The 20,708-nt window shown below is 33.9% G+C and overlaps 1 protein-coding gene across 1 annotated transcript; it reads left to right on the top strand.

The window, feature by feature from the left end:
- Positions 1-5,174: 5,174 nt before the first annotated feature.
- On the top strand, positions 5,175-10,380 carry CSN3 (casein kappa). The gene is made up of 3 exons (XM_019463579.2): positions 5,175-5,228; positions 8,719-8,751; positions 9,919-10,380. The coding sequence occupies exons 1-3, from the start codon at positions 5,175-5,177 to the stop codon at positions 10,378-10,380; spliced, it is 549 nt and encodes a 182-aa protein (XP_019319124.2).
- Positions 10,381-20,708: the final 10,328 nt, after the last annotated feature.

Here is a 20,708-nt window from a genome sequence, read left to right as displayed (position 1 = left end):
CCAAAAGAAAAGAAAATAGAGATAAAGTACATATCAGATGTGAGAAATGCTAACAGAACAAGAAGTTGTTATGGATAAAAGCATGCATTTGCATCAATAATCATATCACTGATCACAAAATGATTATTTCATAGTGCTTGAAATCTGAATTTATGAACCCACAATAGCCTCTTACTCAGCTTCCCTGTGTTAATGGTTATACAGACACTGATTATCAGGACCTAAACAGAAAGAAGCTGTAGCTTGACTAAGAAGCCCTGTTGGTCTTCCTCCCATACTCTGGGGATGTTTCAGGAGTAGACTATGACCCCTAAAATGAATTTATGACTAGATTGAGGCTAGAGAACCAATTCCAGATAGCAAACTCTCTATGTTTTAAGATCTTGTTCATCACTATCCCAATTTCCTGAGAGATTTCATATCATGGGAGTTCTGATCTTCCTTTTTGTTTTTCTTTGAAAAACATCAAGGTATCTGAATAGCTCTAATGTAGAGTTCACCTAGTTCATCTATACCAGTCATTCAAAACTCTAGTTCTCTTAGATTCCTTAGGTCAATATACATATGGGGAATGTTCAGTGTCACTAGTATTCAAGTAAATGTTAGACTATGAGCTCCACAATGGCAAGGATATTTGCCTGCTTTGGTTACTAATTTATCCCTAAAGCCTGGAACAGTACCTGGGCTAATTTAAGTACTCAACAAATAATATCCAGTTTTTCAAAAAAGTCAGATTAGTGTTTGAGGTGGATGGGTGACCCCACTGTAAAATGGTTTTCTCTTGGTATGGATAAAGATTCCTAGCATTCTCAGGGGAAATATAATTACTGAAATATATTTTCCCACTAAAACAATGTTATTAAAAGTGTTCTGAGCCTTTGGTGAATAATAATAATAGTAATAATAAATAAATAAATAAATAAACAAACAAATAAATAAATAAGTTCTTGTAATTGTGAATTAAGTAAATAAAGGCTCAAGTGAAAATAAGTATCATTTTATGGCTCTAAACCAAGGACTGAGAAATTACCATGTAGAAAGGAATACCTTCATAATTGGTCAATCCCCATTGACCAGTCCATAATCTTCCAACTATCACTTGACCCTCACAACCAAAGAAAAAAGGTGCGACTAAACAGACCATATAGAATGATTGGTCTTATTATTCTAACAGCTTGTTTTAGCAGTTTTGAATCTCTGCCATTTTTCTTCAAACAGCAAAAGCCAACTATTCTGAGAAATGGAAAATCTCAATTCACTCTGTTCAAACTCAATAACCATTCATTCTATGATTCAGAACATTGTTCCTAATTTTCTAAGGCATAAAATAGTTCTAAGAAAAAGACAAGAATATAGGAATACTACAATGCTCACATTATTTCTCATATTCTGGCAGTCTTACACTGATTCTTGTAAATACTTCAGTCTTGCCAGGACCTCACAGCTAAAATGAAGTCACAATTAACATTTTTCCCCAGAGAAGCATAAACAAAATAAAATATCCTTTTCTGAATTGGCTCGGCAAATTGTTTGGTTAGCTGTATTTTACCAAAATGGCCCCCATATTGGTGATTTTTTAAAACTTACTTTTATGTCAGAATGAGCTATCTCTGAGACAGAACAATTATCCTCAATTCAATAATTTAATTTTATTTATACAGAGTCACCTATATTCCTGAAAACTAAAAATCTAAACTAAAATGTCATTCATAAGAGCTTAATCAATGAACAAATGTGTATTGAATGTACATGAGCTTAGTGAAAACTCTATTTTGTAGCTCAAATGCAAATGACTATTTTATATTGATTAAAATATTTCACATTTAGATTTAACTTTTAAAAATTTGCTCTTGGGTGTGCAATAAATGATCATCTTTCTAATTTTTAAAAATTAATAGTTTTGAAGAAGACCAAGTAGACTTAATAATATATGTAGTATCACTTGATATCCAGGTTCTTAAATTTAAAATCTTTAAAATACGACAGTGTTATGGGTAGCTATTTTTCATTTTTACAACAGCTTTAAATTCAAAGAGGTAGGATAAGTTAATTAAGAATGCAATTAATGTTTTTTAGAACTCCTCTGTTTACAAAACATACAAATTCATTCTTTAAAAAGTGTGAATAGTCTTTTTTCAAGCTTTATGAATGACAACTCTATTTCCCCTTCTGCACTTCACAAAGATTGACCCAAAGATGACCTGGCTGTCATCAAATCTTTCCTTTTTGTCATCTTCCTATTCGGCGAAATGTAGGAGGAAAATAAATCACATGACCCAAGCGACTAATACCCTTTAATAAGTCTTCAGTTATTTACCTTGGGTCTTCTCTACAGTTGAAAGGCCACCTCAACCTACTGCCAAGCAAGACCTGACAGACACAAGGAAAGGTAATCATACTGAAATATCCAGAGAGACCGACTTCTTTTTACAATAGAAATAATACCACCAAAGTTATTTTAGAAGCACATATTCTTCCTTTTAGCTTTTATTGTTAAGTTTGAATATGTCTTGGCTTCATTTTGATATTAGTTTCTAACCTAAACCGTAGATTCTGAATGGTGTTATGATCCAATTTTCTTTTAACTTCACTTTGGGTTAAAGGCCAAGGTTTGATATGATAAACTACTAAAGACAATGTAAATTCTAGAGAAGAAGATAGAGAGGTAAACCAAGAAACAGACTCTTAACTATAGAGAACAAATTTATGATTACAAGAGAGAAGGTGGGCAGGCAGGGAGATGGGTGAAATAGGTAATGGGGATTAAGGAGTGCACTTGTGATGAGCACTGGATGTTATATGTAAGTGTTGAGTCACTATATTGTACACCTGAAACTAATATTACACTGTATGTTAACTAACTGGAATTTAAATAAAAACTTTTAAAAAAATCATTGAAATTTAGAAAAATAATAACCAAAATAAAAAAGAAAGTATTCAAGACAAAGAACCTACAGACAAATGTGAAGGGATAACTTCTCAGCAAGATGGACATGTAATAATAATCCCGATTGATCCCTTAATTAATTTCAAATATATTTATATCTAAAGGTCTTAATTTTATTTGTTATAGTATAACTATTGTTTTAAAACATGCCTTTTGTATTCCCATGAAAGCTAAATAATTCTATGTCACAAATTATTTCTGTCTTACAAAGTGATGAAGGCAATTTCAAGTACTCATTGGTTTAAGTAGCTGATAAGGAAAGTATGGGCTTATCTCTCTGATATCTATTGATGCTAAAAATGGAAGAATTACTATCACTTTACAGAATTTTTGTGTGTGTGTGTGCATGTGTGTGTTATAATTTTGTGAGAACTTAACTGGAGTCTTATTCATCATAAAAATTTACTGTTCAGTCTATAATTTTAAGTTAGCTGGTGATTACAATACAATATTGTTGTCTATATTCATGATACTTGTCAAGACTGGATCTTAATTATTCCAACCAAAAAAAAAAAAATAGTAATTATGTGATGTAAGTGTTAATTATCACTACAATGGCAACCATATTACAATATGGTAAATTTATACAGTGTTGTATGTCAAATATATTTTAATAAAAAAATTAATTGGCATGTAAATAATTAATAAGGAACTCCACTCTCTCAATGAAATCTGAGTTTGCTGCAGGTTGTTCAGATTTGATTCCATAGGAGTTCTTTTCTATCCACTGATATCCTATCAGCAGTTTTGAAGTCAGTTTAGTAGACAGTCTTCCAAATCATTATTACCTGGGAATGGAAGCAAATAGAGTCTGATGTGATTCCCCTTCCCAACCCTGGGCTTTAACTCTGTAAACCTCTTTTGTACAACTGTTGGTAGGACTCAATTTTGTTACACATATGGCAAAAACAATAGCTACAACAGGATGTAGTTAGTATTTACTTCACAAACATGATAATGCACTTAAATATTAAAAGTCTGAAGTGTTATATGTATCTTTCTAAAAAGACAATTTATTAAAAAAGAGTCAAATAGGGGGCCTGGGTGGGTCAGTTGGTTAGGCGTCTGACTCTTGATTTCGGCTCAGGTTATGATATCACAGTTCATGGGATCAAGCCCCGTGTCAGGCTCTACACTAATAGCACAGGGCCTGCTTGAGATCCTCTCTCCCCCTCTCTCTGCCTCTCCCCTGCTCACTCTCTGTCTCTCTCTCTCTCAAAATAAATAAATAAACTTTTAAAAAAAGGGTCAAATAAGTAGGTGTGACAACCCTATATTCCATTAGAAGGATAAAACTAATTTACTTTTTTAAATATTCAAAACCACTGTAATTATGATATTTATATTTCTTATTAAAACAATCAAGTTAATAATATCATTTATGATTACTACCAAAGTATATTATAAAGAATGCAGTCTCAGGCCCCACCCCTTCCCTCCATCTTACCTATTTCCATTAGATCAATCATGGAATTAATAGAATTTTAGAAATCACTTAGTTCAAACCTTCAGTTTATAGATTAGAAAGATAAGGTCTAGGCAAGAGAAATTACTTGGCTAAAGTTACTCACGTAGATAGGGACTGGACTTGAACTCAGTCTTCCAAAGGAATGTATAGTCTTAACATCTCCAGTCTAAAACCTCTCAACTAGTTTCTGTTGTTTACAAAGCCATGCCTAACTCTTTCACCTGGCATTCAAGACCTCTCCTTTGCTGCCCTAAACTTTCTTTTCAACTTTATCTTTCCCTTCTTATAAAATGCCACTCCCTTCAAAGTGTCCATGGATGTTCCCAAGGCTTTCTCCTCTACTTGAAAAGTTTTTGTCCCTATCCTTCTCCATGGACAAGTCCTACGTATATGCCATCTTCTACACAAAGAATTTGATGATTCTCTTAACCAAAACCCTCTATCTGTAGAGAAACACTTGTGGAATTTTCCACTTTCTTTCTTTCCTCTTACACTGATTTGTGTATGTTGTAACTCTCTTCCTAAAACTGATGCTAGTTGTTGGCAAAGCCTGTATCAGATTCACCCTGTTAATTTCAAGTTTGTTTTTTTTTAAATGTACAATAAAATATTTTCTACACTGGCTAAATCTACCCATAAATCTGGTTTTTTCCTTAAACCAAAAAGAAAACAAAACAAGCAAATATTGTCCCAAATCAGTCCTAAATTATAACAGATCCTCTTAATTTATTTTTTTTAAATTTACTTTCAGGTGCAATGATGAAGACTTTTTTCCTAGTTGTGAATATCCTTGCATTAACCTTGCCATTTTTGGTGAGTTGATTTCATCTAATCAATTTGTATTAAGATTTTAAGAAAATTTTATTTAAAAGTTCTATTGTGGAAAGTGAAGTTATATTTCATGTAACAAAGTAACTGCATACTTGCTATATTTTCTTAAAGTTTTATTGATTTTATATTATAAAATTATAATCATGTTATTCTGGATATGATTTTAGCTCCCAGGAATTAAGAAACCACACTTTAACATGTATGAAAAACCCTTAAAATTCTCATACTATACAGAAAATACATTGGGGAGGTAAAGAGAGAACAATTCTGGAAATATTTTTAAGTTATAAAATGTTCTAAAAATAATTCCTAAAGAATAAATATATAAGTCATAACCCAGGATCATAAATTCTTTTTATTTAACTTTTTAAAAAAATTTTAATGTGTTGTTTTTTTTTGAGAGAGAGAGAGAGAGATCCAAGAAAGAGAGATTATTCAGGGATCCCAGGCACTTATTTGCCCATAGCAAGAACAAGAAAACAAACATAAGATGATGTTAGATGACCATCTCTTAGATTATACATTTTGGAAGGTACTAGTCTTTGTTTCATAATTCATGTATTATTCAATTTAGACTTCCTTTTAAGCTAATATTTATTAAATAATTCTATTAGGTAAATTCTTAGAGTCAAACTCCTTAAAATTTATTATGACTTTTACATTTATTTTACTTCATTTATTCCTGGAAATTCCATTTTACTTTGCCCACCAGCACATTTTGAACTTAGGTTTTCTCTCTGAATAATCAGGATTAAAACTGAAATAAGAAAATTATTATTTTAGGTTCCTGGACACATTGCCAACATGTGTTTGGGAGTGGGAGTTCTCACACAACACCAAGCAATTATTGGACACCAGCAGTGTGTCAGAGATTCCAACTCCATTCTGAAACCATCTACCCAGAGACAGTGTCAAATTCCACAGGTTGAGGGTTCAGACTGTCCCGCTGCTCTCACTTCAGACACTAGTCACAAGCCCAGGCTGTTGCCTGTAGTTCTGAAGACTGGCTATCAATGGGAGTTTCCCACATTCCCCTCCTTGGATTTGGTTAATTAGCTAGAGCAGCTCACAGAATTCAGGAAATGTTTTACTTACTAGATTACTGGTTTGTCATAAAAGGATGTACTCAGGAACAGTCAGATGAAGAGATACATAGGGTAACCTATGTAAGAAGGGGTACAGAGGTCTTATGCCCTCTCCAAGAAAGTCACTTTCCCTGAATTTCCATGTGCTTACCAACCCAGAAGCTGTCTGAACCCATCCTTTTGGGGTTTGATGGAGGCTTCCTTACATAGGGATGACTGCCTAAATTATTGGCTGTTTTCTGCTGACTCAACCTCCAATCCCTTTCCCCTCCCTAAAGGATTACAGAGTGGGATTGAAAGCCCCAACCTTCAAACCAAAAGGTTAGTTTCTCATGAGGCACCTGGATAGCTCACTGAGTTAAGCATCCCACTCTTGGTTTCAGCTCAAGTCTGATCTCCTGTTTCCTAGGTTTAAGCCCCCTGTCAGATTCCGCGCTCCCAGAGCGGAGCCTAGTTAGGATTTTCTGTTCCCCTCTCTCCCTGCCCCTCCCCTGCTGGAGCTCTCTCTCTCTCTCTCTCTCAAAATAAATAAATAAATATTGAAAAAAGAAAAAAGGTTGGTTTCTCTGGCAACCAGTCTCCATCCTTAGGTGGGGTCCAAATTCACTTCATTAACATAATGAAAGACACCTTCTTCCCAACCCCATGCCCATCACTTAGGAAATCACAAGGGTTTTAGGAGCAGCACTGTGCCAGAACCTGGAATGAAGACCAAATATATATTTTTTATTATAAATCGCAGTATCACATGATCCACAACTGCCTGGTCTATAGCAACCTCTTCCTGAGCTACTTGAGCTTACTGTAGCTCCCAAACACTTCTTCCCATTTTCACAAAGGCTTCAAGCCCCAGGGACATGAATAAATAATTCAAAAAGAATGAAAGTTTATAGATTTTACCATTCAATCTTGTGAACAATCAAAACTATACATATTTTGTGATAGTATCTTATACATGTTAATTTGTCCCTTCTCTCCAAATATAGTTAGGATAATGTTTATTATTAACATTATGTGATGAATTGCACAATCTTATAGCCTACTGGTGGAATTATAAATTGGCACAACTTTTCTGTACAGCAATCCGATAATTCCCATTAAAGGATTTTTGTCACCCCCAAAAGTTATATTTTTTAAAACTATTTTAAGGCATCTATGAAAACTATTAAAAAGGACAGTGATATACAGATGTTACTCATCTATCTATTAATAAAACATTTTTTGAAAGAAGCCTTAACGGTTAACAATAAAGAATAAACATTTCATGACAGAATCATTTATCATTTATTTTTCGACTATAGATATTTGAGTATAAAAACTATATGATAAATGGGAAAAAAAGATGAGATATTGCTTCTGGAAAAAAAGCAAGATACAATATGTGTACTAACAGGAACATATACTAGGAACATATGTACAGATTGATATAATATGAAGATGTCTAGATTATCTCAATTTGGGGGTATATGCAAACTTTCTACAATATTCATATTACCTTTTAAGTTTTAATTTAGTAATTTAGTAAGTTTAGTAATTTAATGCATTTAGAGCAAAGAAATCTCTATCTCAACATACGTGAGTTTTATTATTTTATCAAATTTCTAATTTTCTGTACCAACATCATCCAAAAGAGTCTTTTTATATCCAAAGGATATGTGTGAACTGTCCTAAACTAGATCTATCATTTTTAAAAATGTTTAATCTTATAACCTCATCCCAAAAGTTCATATAAACTTTGTGAGTTTTTAAAGCTCTATATATATGCCTATGGAAATTGTTTTTTCACTCCTGATTCCCTATGCATGTTGCAATCCAGAATTAAGAAAAGTATTATAAAAACAAATGAAAGTTGATTAAAAAAACACTATTTTTTATATAACATTATATATTAATGTTATACAAGAGGCCGTTCTTTAATCGAAATAAACCTCATAAATTATCTTAGTAGGAGAGCAGAAAAAACTATGCTCAATGCCCCTCTTATTTATAATAACGTACATTCAAAAATCAAACAAAAAAAGAAACCAAAAACACAATGTAAATTCAATACAAATTGAATATAGGTTATTCATATTTTCCATTTAAACAAATATGTATATTTGTTGGCATAGGAGTCAAATGATCATACTATTTTCAACCTTAAAATTTTCTCCCCAGGTGGTGATTTTTAAAGATTTTAATTAGCTTATTGCTATCACTTCCTGAGTGGCTCACAGACCTTATAGATTAAACAACCATGGATAATGCATTACAATATTTTACAATATTAAAGCAAAAACAGAGAAACAACGTTTTGTCTTTAGTACAAAAGATTTTTAAACCACAAAAAATCTGGACTTTGCCTTGCTTTTTTTTAACTTATTTCTCATTTTTGTGAACTGCAGCAGGGTGCACAGGTGCAAAACCAAGAACAACCAACTGTAAGTTTCTTTTAATTATTTCTTGTAGAGACATGAACTCTAAAGTATAATATTATGCACAGTTCAATGGTACTTAAATGCCTTCTGTCTAAAAATTAATAAATAAACCCCATAAAATAATAATCTTTACCAAAAAAATCACTTCAGCAAACAATCGTATGAATTGACCTCAATATTCACCTGAAAATCTTGGGATTCTTTTTATGACCCAAGTCACGTATTTTTGGTTTTCATGTATATTTTGCAGCATGAGAAAATTATCTCAGAATTTAATATTGGGGAGAAAAGGAAAACAAATGTAAAGTTTAATATCTCTCCTGACTAAAGACTGGGGGAAGGATCTTCTCTGACCCATCTTTGAATAACTCTCATACACTTGCATTTACTTCCTCTTTCTGTTTTCCAAATATGTTTGAATGAACACATTTAGATATGTCTCCTTTCATGAGAAATAGTTGCTTTGGAGTGTAATTTGTTGATTTGTTTTTATTCACATGGGAAGATTTAATGACGTATTTTTATAAATTCACATAACCAATAGAAGAGAGGCAAATAAAAACAGAAAATTCCCTAAGTGATCTTTAGTGAATAAAATGAAGCTGAAAAGAATCCAAAGTATAAATATAGGAATCCTCCCACATCACATTGTTTTACTATTCTGCTATAATTAGTTTAGAAAAAAAAATGTGCTCTCAACCTAATCTCTAGATAAATAAAATTTGTAAACAATTACAAATATGTGGTAAGAACACAGATATACACATATTTTAAAAGCTATATATGCACATATATTTCTTTGCATGTGCTATGTTTGTGCATAATATGTCAAAGCTCTCTATGAGACTTTTCTAGGTATTGTACTTATTATAATGCCCAACATTTATTGAGCACTATTCATATATGCAAGACCTGGCAATGTGGTTTACATTATGGATTACCTCATCTAATCTGTTTGAAACTAATACTATTTTTAATATTTGTTGAAAATCAAGAAATGGAAGAGAAGTGTACAAATCCGTATCTTGTAAAATAATATGGTTGTTGAGTTCACTGCTTCCAATATTGTATTTCTTCAATGTCAAAGACTAAAATATATTACTTCAAAAAGTTCTGATTTCAGATTCTAGCCTACAATTATACCATCTGCACAATGTATTCTTTTTGCAGTGCCGTGAAAATGATGAAAGATTGCTTAATCAGAAAACTGCCAAGTATATCCCAGTTCATTACGTACTGAGTAACTATCCTCACTATGAGCCCAGTTACTACCCACATAAACCAGCTGTACCAGTTAATAATCAATATATGCCCTATCCATATTATGCAAAACCAGTTGCAGTTAGGCCACATGTCCAAATTCCTCAGTGGCAAGTCCTGCCAAATACCTACACACCCACTGTGGTACGTCACCCACACCTACCTGTGTCATTTATTGTCATTCCCCCAAAGAAAATTCAGGATAAGACAGGCAACCCTACCATCAATACCATTGCTACTGCTGAGCCTACACTTACTCCTACCACTGAACCAATAGTGAACACGGTAGTCACTACAGAAGCATCCTCAGAATTCACCATCACAAGCACACCTGAGACTACCACAGTTCCAGTGACTTCAACCATGGTCTAAAAACTCTAAGGAAACGTCAAAGAAGATGACATCACAGGTAAATGAGCAAAAGACAAAACTAAATAATAAAGACAAGATTAAATTTCTGACTCTTGATTTCGGCTCAAGTCATGACCTCACGGGTTCAGGGGTTTGAGCCTCTGCATTGGGCTCTGCCCTGTCTGTGCAGACCCTGCTTGGGATTCTCTCTCTCCCTGTCTGTCCCTCCCCCACTCGCTCACTTGCCCTCTGTCTCTCAAAATAAATAAATAAACTTAAAAAAAATATTTAATAAAAATGTTTTAAAAATAATACAGACAAGATCCATGGATTCATCAGTACAATCATAACATCTAAGATAGTACAATAGACAAATTAAGTCTGTTACAGGAGCAGTCAAAATGGGTTCATTATAATTTTACTTTGTTGGTGCCACACCACCGATATAGTAGATTCTATTTCAGTAAGAAATGAAATATCTTATTTTAAAAAATGAAGAAAAATTTGAGCTTTTATTATCAAACTTAATTTCAACAATTGGAACACTACTAGAATCTATTAGTTTTACTTTATTTCTGTTCACACATGAAGTAAAAACTTGTGATTTTTCTTATCTCAAACATAAATTTTCTTAGAACATTTATACAGAATATGAGTTTAAATATATTTTAAACATGTGATCATGTTCTTCCACTCTAATTTTGCCCTAAATTGAATAAAAGGAAATACATTTCCCATACATTTCTTTATTTCAGACATCATTTCAGAAAGGACCCATGAAGTTAGGCACCCGAAATTTCTCATATTGTAAGATAAACCCATGAAAGAATTGTAATTCTTAATTTAAAAAGCACATACATACTAAAAGAATATTTTCAGAATCTTAAATTTGATGCCAATATTCCCATTTATTATTTGGATCCAATAATAAGGGTGAGTCTAAAATAACTTGCAACTTATGGGAAGAAGTTAAAGGGAAAGATCAATAAAATAGAAAATAACCAAAGAGTTTAAATAATTTGGGGAGAAAATTGTGAAATTTGGAGTTTCTTTGCAATAAATATTTTCAGTACATCACACTGCCTATATGTTATGTAATCTAAAATACAACACAGTAATCTGTGTTACAAGTGGAATAGCATTAGACCACAGAGGGCTGTTTCTTCCATCTGTGTGAATTTGGGCAAGTCACTACTCTCTCTGAACTTTCACTTTCTCTTAATTGTGGTTTCTATAAGACTCAAGTGGCAATGCATATTGTGAAAAGATTGTAAAAACTGGTCAGTCTACAAAACATAATGCATTAGAAAAAAATAAAAATAATAAATAATAAAATTTATTTTTAACCAACATCTTGTCCTTACTAGACGGTAATTACTTTATATAATTACCTCTGATTATTCCCATAGCAACCATATGGGACAGATTATATTACTATGTTGAATTCACACACACAAAAATAAATATAAACAGGCCTATGGATCTTAACTAAATTACCATAGCTCAAAAGTTCAAAACTGGAAACCAAACCAAAACTGTCTGATTTCAGATGATAAAGCTTAATTACTATGCCATCTATTTCTGTACAGGCTGTCTAATGTGCAGAAAAACAGAAAATACATTATGGTTTCCTTAGATCAGTGTATGTGTAAATTTTATTATTTGGTTGCTATTTAATAGGACATATGGTAGGAAAAAGAAGATAAGATGCTGGATAAATTTTTGACTTATTAAAATTTAGAAAACACAATGAGAAAATTAATGGTGACAACATGAAAGCAAGTAGTACACAGTTACATATTTTATTGATTCAAAAGATGTTACATGATTATATTTTTAATGGAATAATCATTATTTCAATAGTTACATTTGTTCAAAACTCATGAACCTAGATTTCTAAGCGACAACCAGTGTATAATATCACTTATAAAGAAGCATGTAAAGGACATTGTCTTGGTGTAAATATTCAGTGAAGTCAATTATTCTCAGTTACTATAAGCCAATTTCAAATATTTATATTTAAATATTTATATTTAAATTTTTAATTTGATAAAATCCTTGGATACAGACATAAGAGATAAATCATTTAAGTTAAACAATAGTGTACATGAAAACTGTTAACACATTATACATTAAATTCCTAAACTGTCATCATTTTTTATAGGTCTTGCTGAAACCAAATGACTACTCCAAACTCTTCTTTGGTCACCCATCCACCTTCATTCAAGAAAGAGAAAGTGATTTCAATGGATTTGGCTCCTTTCTCTTCTCCCCTTACGTTTTACATCCATGTCTCATTTAATTTTTTGTTTCTTGCACAATAAAGCCATTTGAATGCAAGCGGATCTCTTAATTGAGGAGTCTGTGGATATACCTCAGGGATCTTTGAAACCTTGAAAGTCCAAGGCAAATTTAGTGTGAGTTTGAGTAAACAAGTTTATCTGGGGCAAAGTTCAAAATAGCATCTAATTCTCGAAGTGGTACATGGTCTAACACTGGTTAAGAACATCTTCTCCAGGATGAGACTGGAACATCTAAACTTACAACTAAGTCATTGGGACCAGGAAAAAGCTAAGCCATGGTAATCCAGTCCCAGGGACCACAAAAGTGACTCTTGAGAGCCCTAGAAACTCTAGAGTTAACATTAAATTTAAGTGTTCCAATGTATCGCTAATGATAAGATCATTCCCAGGAGCAATTTCTGGGCACAGGCAGACTATAGATGACCACTACTGCTAACACAGATACATAGGAAAATTATGAAGTTGATGGAAACTAGACTAGATTCCTCCAGACTAGAAGCTACAGTGTCACATCTGTCCAAATATAAACATGCACATGTGTGTGCACACGTGCACACATACACACACACAGGAAGCTTCTAGAGTTGACATCTTCCAGTATACAAACATTGGTGAATATTCAAAGTCCAAAAATAAGGGGTTTTTTTCTTAAACAAATATTGCAAAAATAACTGGATTGCTTATTTGCTTGCTCCATATTTAACACATCATGCCAGAAAAAATACAAATCACTCAACCCTTACAAAGTGCTTACTGGTCACCCATCTAATCTTTTGCCGAAACCCTCAACAGATGTGCTATTATTAGGAATGATTTTTAGCCTTTTACCTGCTCTCTCACTCAAATTCTAGAGACTGGAAGAGAGGGATGGTCAGGAGCATGGCATAGCTGGGCCTCATTTACTATGACCATTAATAACATTATTAATTTCTTGAAAAAGTGCAAATGTGGAAGACGCAGAATTTGTTTTATTAATTAAAAAAAATTTATCACCTACTAGGTACAAGGTAGTATAAGAGTTATTGTGGAGCATATAACAATAATGATATTTAATAATAATAAGCAATCAACAAGTTATACAATATATACTATAGGTCAATATTCTATTTGTTTACACATATGTAGTCATTTAATATGTACCCATGGACTACATGTTGTTTTTACTGTTAGGAAAAATAAATTAAGTAATTTTCCCCAAGTGGGGCTGGGATTTGAGCCCAGATAATTTTGCCTTAAAGCCCATGCTCTTAATCATGTGAACACTACTATAAAAGCATTTCCAGTCTGGCAGGTAAAATAAAATATGAAGCAAACTACTTTAAAACAACAAAAACAACAAATTCTTACATATAAAGCACTTTCACATATATTAATCTCTTAATCTTCACCAGTAACCTCTTGAAATAATTTGTTACTGATCCTCATTTTCTATGTGTGCAAACAACTTCAAAATAGTTAAACAAAAGACAGTAAAAATGTATGGGCTTCACTAAGTGGTAAAATTTAGCTTTGAATGCTAGTAATTCAATCCACCAGCCTTCATTCTCTTACTAGTAGGACATACAACCTTTAATCTGAGATATTCATTAATGTACCCTATATTAAATGGGCATTCAGTCAGTGTTCATTCTTTTATCCCTACTCTCCCTAAGTAACACTTGCAAGCACATCCATTGCCCACAGGATAAAGACAACTTTCATGAGTTTGCTATTACCTTCCCACATCACCTCTCTCCCTTAACATCCTCACACCATACATTCAAAAACTCCTGTGGCTGCTTTAGCTGCACGGGCACTTTTCTGAAGCCACTCAAATCCTTTTGATAATTTATACCACACAATCAAAAGTTGACTCCTTGGCTAAAATATCACATTCTTAAGAAAACCTTTCCTGAACTTCCAAGATTAAATGATCCACTAATGTGCTGCCATAGCATCCTGCCTCTGCCAGTTCTTTCTCCTTTAGTACTCCTCAAACTCTGTTACGCTTGCCTGTCTATCTTTCCTGCTGGCCTACAAGCCCTACAAACATAGGAACTATAGTCTTATATCCTGCTCACTATTGTCTGTCCAAGGTTAGGCCTGATACAGTGTAGGAACCAAATAAATATTTGTTAAACAAATGAGTAAATAGAAGAATAGTGGATTAATGACTGAAGTTGAAATACCCATTTAATAAGATGAAATAACCTAGACTTCTCTTACCAAGATCTAGGAAAAAAATAAATGCTGACCTTAGCAGTTAGTGATCAAACTACCAAACTACCAAAATCAGTGATATATTGTTAAACCAATTTTAAATCAAAAGAAAATTACTACAAATAATTGTCAGCAATCACAGCAATATAAAAGTATAAAGAGAGGATGTTTTTATAACTTACTCTCAATTTTCAAGGAAAGAAAGCTGAATGTCAACAGAATAGTAACTAAACTGTGATATCAATATTATGCATTATCTTAATTTTAGCATGTTATTTAAAAGAAGGAGATTATGGCATATTCTTTTCCTAATCTTCCTAACATGATATACTTAAGTAGTGGCCAGATGCCCATATTATTGAAATCATGGCTATAAAGCTAATAGTCAGGCTGATGAACAAAAGCAGACTTAAAAGATCAACTGTATACTTTTTATATACATATTTTATTGGAATATACTGAAAAATCCCTGAAACTCTTGAAGGCAAGATTAAACTCTGATACATTCCTATAAAATTAATATTTGGCATTAACATAGTTTTTTCCATATCTAAAAGTCATTCTTTAAAATAATTCATAACAAAATATCTACAGTCATTTTTAGGAGGCTAAAATAGGACCTTAATGAATAAAACCTTGAAATATCTCATGCCATTAGGCAATAAATTTTAAACTAATGATTTCAAGTAATAGCACAAATAATAAAACTCTATAATAAAATTATTCTTTTTTTCCAAAATTTATCAGTGAAACATATTTCCACAAAAAGAATCCATGCAAGCAGCTGATTTTGCCAGCAGATTTGACTTTCTTTTACTCAGTATTAACCCTTGCCAACAATATTCATATTCAAGTTATTTCAGTCTCTCCACAGTAAGAAATAAGTAGGAGGGACATCCAGGGATGAAAGGTTTATTTATTCAGAGGGTGCTTACTAGTTTTCATTTGGAGACAGAGTCTATTTACTGGAAAAGAGTCAGATTGGTTAACAGAAGTTAAAAAATCTGACCAGAACAAGGAGGAGAAACCTTCTTCTAAGGTATCTACACAGGTAAGAGTTTGGGACGTAGATTCTTTATTAGGCTCTGGGCTTTCCACAGTTTGGACATAAGTGTAACAGTTAAATTAATCACTGGAATGATCTGTTGACTTAGACAAACTGAATTTGTTTCTAGCATTATTATACTAATTACTATGGCAACTCATCATATATCCTCAAAGAACAGAGTTTCACTTTCTCTGCAGTTTAATCAAAGCTTATTCCTATGAATTGTGCAAGTTCTATGGCCAAATAGCAATCTTTGATAGAACAAGCACAATTTAAGTAAAAATCATAAAACAAGCTTGTCTTTGTTAAGTAAAAATTGCTATAATAGGAATGCTTCATTCTGCCTAAGATACTCCCTGGTGATTGGGTGCAAACTTCAATATTTGCTTCAACCCTTCAGGACTCTATGAAAGCATAAATAATTTAATAATTTAAAAATAATTTTTACTTAAATAATGGACTTTTTCTTATATTTAAAGAAGAATTACACTGTTAACTCCAATTACTCTAATTATGCTTATGTAATTAGAAATTATAAAGGGTGCAGAAAGTCTGTGAGTAACCAGCAAATTATTTAGTGAAAGTATTGGTCATTGAGAAGTCTTAATATCATGACTTACTAAAATAATTTACACTATATGCACTATTAATATGGATTCTTTTTTCTTTTCTTTTCTCTTTCTTTTTTCTGAAGTCCATGAAGAAAAGTTGAAGATCTTCCTCTTATCTATGATCACCTTGAACCTTGCTACATTTTTATTGGTAAGTTTTCAATGCTCTTCGACAAGTAATTTTTTTTTCATTTAAAAAAAGATAAAGTGGGGCGCCTGGGTGGCCCAGTGGGTTAAGCAGCTGACTTCGGCTCAGGTCATGATCTCGCGGTCCGTGAGTTCGAGCCCCGCGTCGGGCTCTGTGCTGACAGCTCAGAGCCTGGAGCCTGTTTCAGATTCTGTGTCTCCCTCTCTCTGACCCTCCCCCGTTCATGCTTTGTCTCTCTCTGTCTCAAAAATAAATAAACGTTAAAAAAAAAAAAAAATTTTAAAAAAAGATAAAGAGGTTCATATCAATCATATGCAAAAAAAAAAAAAAACTTAGTAAAATATCACTGTGCTTATAACCAGGATAAGGAAAGCTTTGTTGCTTTAAAAAAAATTTACCATGAACTTTGATTATTATATCCCTTTCTATATAGTCACATAGAGGATTATAAATTTAAAAAAAATCAGAAACATGTCCACACAAAAACACGCACATGGATGTTTATAGCAGTTCTATTCATAACTGCCAAAACTTGGAAACAACCAAGATGTCCTTCAGTGGTGAGTGAATAAACTGTGGTATACTCAAATAATGAAATATTATTTGGTACTAAAGAAAAATGAACTATCAAACCATGAAAATTATGGAGAAAACTTAAATGCATAGTTCCAACTATATCACATTCTGGAAAAAGCAAAACTATGAAAATAGTAAAAAAAAAAAAAAAAAAATCAGTGGTCACTAGGAGTTAGGAAGAATGAATAGGTAAAGTACAAAGAATTTTTAGGGTAGTGAACCATTCTATAAGATACTATACTGGTGAATACATGCCATTATACATTTATCAATACCCACAGAATGTACAACATTAAGACTGAGATCTAATGTAACCTATGGACTTTGAATAATGATATGCATATGTTAAGTTCACTGATTATTATAGGTACTACTCTGGTGTGGATACTGAAAGTGGAAGAAACTGCATATGTAGAAGCAGGGAGTATATAGAAAATCTCGGTGCCATCTACTCAACTTTGCTATAAACCTAAAACTGCTCCAAAAAGTAGACTTAAAAAATAAAATATGAAAAAAGTTAAAAATGGTTACTTTTTTGTTTTTACTAGTGAACATTTTTAAATACGACCCATGTGACTTGATGCCACACATATATTTTTATTTGTATCCTTTTGTATTTGCAGACAACTGAATATCTTAAAACTCATGACCAGTCAAGACAAAAGCTATTGAGGCTGAATTCACCTACCAAAACCAGAAAAACCAAGTCCTCACATGCCCCCCTTGCACTAAGACAAGCCCAAGCCCAGACATCAACACAGTCTTTGAGCCAGGCTTCACTTATTGAGACTCAACCAAAATCATCTTTATCAGTTTTACCAAACTGTGGGGAATAAGTTTAGGAATTTCTTGGACTCGCACCAATGGGTTAACAAGGCTTACGACAAAAGTGTCTGACAATAAGTAAACAGGGTGAAAGCACCCCCAGCAAAGAACAAAAGCAAAAAGCTGCTTCCACTGGATGAAAGCATCCAAGAACAGAAAAACAGGTCAACAGACCACAGCAGCAAGGTGAAATTTCCCAGAGATAATTTGCAAAAGAAAAGTGCCTTGTTGACCCGGAGGTAGCATGCTTATCTGTTTTATCCCCTAGGCAAGTTAAGATAAACAGACACAGCACCTGGTGCCTGCTGTTAACAGCCATCTGCTTAGTGCCAGGATTTTGTTTTGCATTGACCCAAACCCCTAACACAGCATATCTTTGAAACCCCCTTCTTCTCACACACTTGAGTTAATGATCATTGTTTCATTATCTCTTTCTGCATGCCCATTATGTTTGTAAGCCTTCTGATCCTAATAAATGTGGAGCAAGGAGCCTTACTCAGGGCTCTTTTCTCCTCTCAGACATTAGCCTCTCTCATATTCAATTCTTCATCCGCTCTCTTGCTGGACAAGAGAGAACTCCAGATTCAAAAGTCTGCAACACCAAACCAATCCCTAGCATCTAAGTTTGAAAAATCTTCAACTTCTAAGTTAACATCCAAGCACTCATTATCTTCCCAAGATGCAACAAAAAGGCCCACCTCTACCAAAAAGTGATTTCTACCTAGGAATATTGTACAAAAATAGCCATAATTAAAACCAACTTCAAAAAAGAGAACTTAATCCACAAGTCTGCACACAAATTGATTTCAGCTGACAAGACTGAGTTCAAACAGTCATCATCCTCCAAAACTGCTATAAAAAGGATGAAAACTAGTAATCCGAAACAGAAATGGTCAAAAATTTCCAAGGCTATACCCAAGCAGACATTATCTTCCCACAATACAGGAAAAGGGTCTTCAGTTGCCAATACTACACAAAAATCACCTGTAAAGACAGGAAAACAGAAGGCTCCAGTTGCAATACTTGCACTTAAACAGGTGTCATCTTCCCAAGGTGCAGTAAGGAGCTATCTGGTTCCTAAGTCTAAATGGCTGAAGTCTAAAGTTTCCAATAGTTAAATAAAGAGAGTTTCTTACAAGAGGTCTCCACCAACCAATTTATCAGTCTCCAGATCTGCTTCAAGAGGAATTGCTAAGTCCACAGACAACTCCTAAGGATGTAATTCTTCCAGAAACCACCATCGAGCTTCCAAAAACAAACCAAAGAAGATGAGACCCTTGCATCCCGTTAACCAATCTCCATCTGATCCAGCATTACTACATGCTCCCAAGTGCCATGTATGCAAACCTCATTCATCACTACCTTGTCTAATAAAATGTCCTCCATCTTAACTTGAAATTCATACATCTGAACCTCATAAACCTTGTCAAGTCAACCAAAAAAGCAGCCCTCTGAGAATTCTGTAGAAGCAGCTCCTGCATCACAAGCAGCATCCACTACTGTCTTTGCAGATATCACCACAATAGCCAATGGAGGTACTCGTGACATTACTGCTAGCATAGCTCAAATTACACCTAATGAAAAAGCCCTTACTACTCCCTTCTCATCTGCTGCTACTACTACCTCTGCATCTAAAATCATCACTTATTTTGCTGGTACCACCACCACCACCAGACAAGAGACACTATCCTTGAAGATGACACAGCTACTACCATCACTAACGCTCCTGCTATGGCAACCACTTCTGCAGTTGACACCACCTCTACTAACAGTGGTACTGCTGTGACTGCTCCCATGACTAGTCCCACAGCCACTGTGGTGAGCGCCAACAGGGCAAGTGGTACTGTGACGGACACTGCAGCCACTGCAGAGGCTCTTAAAACCACCACAGCTGCTCCAGGGGTGAACACATCCACCCTCAGCACTACTCTTCTTGTGACTGTTAGCACTTCTGCTCCCCCTAATGCCACCACTGCTACCAAAACAACTGCTGACACTTTGCCCAAAGGTGCCACCAACCCTGAAGGGATTCCTATGGCACTGAAGAATATGGTTCAGCCCTTGAATATATATCCCAGAGCTTGCAGAAGATTCCACAGCAACTCCAGAATCCAATGCCACATGCCCTGTTACTCATTTCAACTCCAGCGGCCACTTCTCCTAAATAAAATACCTCAGAACCTACAACTGACAACACTCCGTAGAACCTACAAGGGATAGCTACTACACGTGCCCCCTGAGTACTGACTCAATACCCCAACAAATAATCAAAGGTATGAAATACTGAAGATTTGAACAGTGAAAATACAATTCTTTAAGCATACTATCCTGTAGATTTTAACCTTTCTTCATCTATCACCAACAAATCATTTCACATATTTGAAATACCATAAGAATTGTCATTGCATTTTTTTAAAGCTTTTTTCAAAGTAATCTCTACACCCAATGTGAGGCTTGAACTCACAATCCCGAAATAAAGAGTCACATGCTCTACTGACTGAGTCAGCCAGGTGCCCCAATAACCATCATTGTATTTTACCATGATGACTGAATTCATTTCACAGCCCTCAATACTTGACATAAAAGAAGAAATTTGTCTTTTATTGTCCTTGATGTCTTAAAAGCAAGAATCCCTAACT

This window comes from Panthera pardus, unplaced genomic scaffold, assembly GCF_024362965.1.
Source record: "Panthera pardus isolate Hobbes unplaced genomic scaffold, ASM2436296v1 HiC_scaffold_13, whole genome shotgun sequence".
Taxonomy (NCBI): domain Eukaryota; kingdom Metazoa; phylum Chordata; class Mammalia; order Carnivora; family Felidae; genus Panthera; species Panthera pardus.
This window is presented reverse-complemented; position numbering and strand designations above follow the sequence as displayed.

Bases quoted from the DNA above. Each gene is read 5' to 3' on its own strand.
- CSN3 (XM_019463579.2), top strand. From the start codon at position 5,175: ATGAAGACTTTTTTCCTAGTTGTGAATATCCTTGCATTAACCTTGCCA. The intron at 5,229-8,718 runs GTGAGTTGATTT...GAACTGCAGCAG, and splicing joins CATTAACCTTGCCATTTTTG to GGTGCACAGGTGCAAAACCA. The intron at 8,752-9,918 runs GTAAGTTTCTTT...TTCTTTTTGCAG, and splicing joins AAAACCAAGAACAACCAACT to TGCCGTGAAAATGATGAAAG.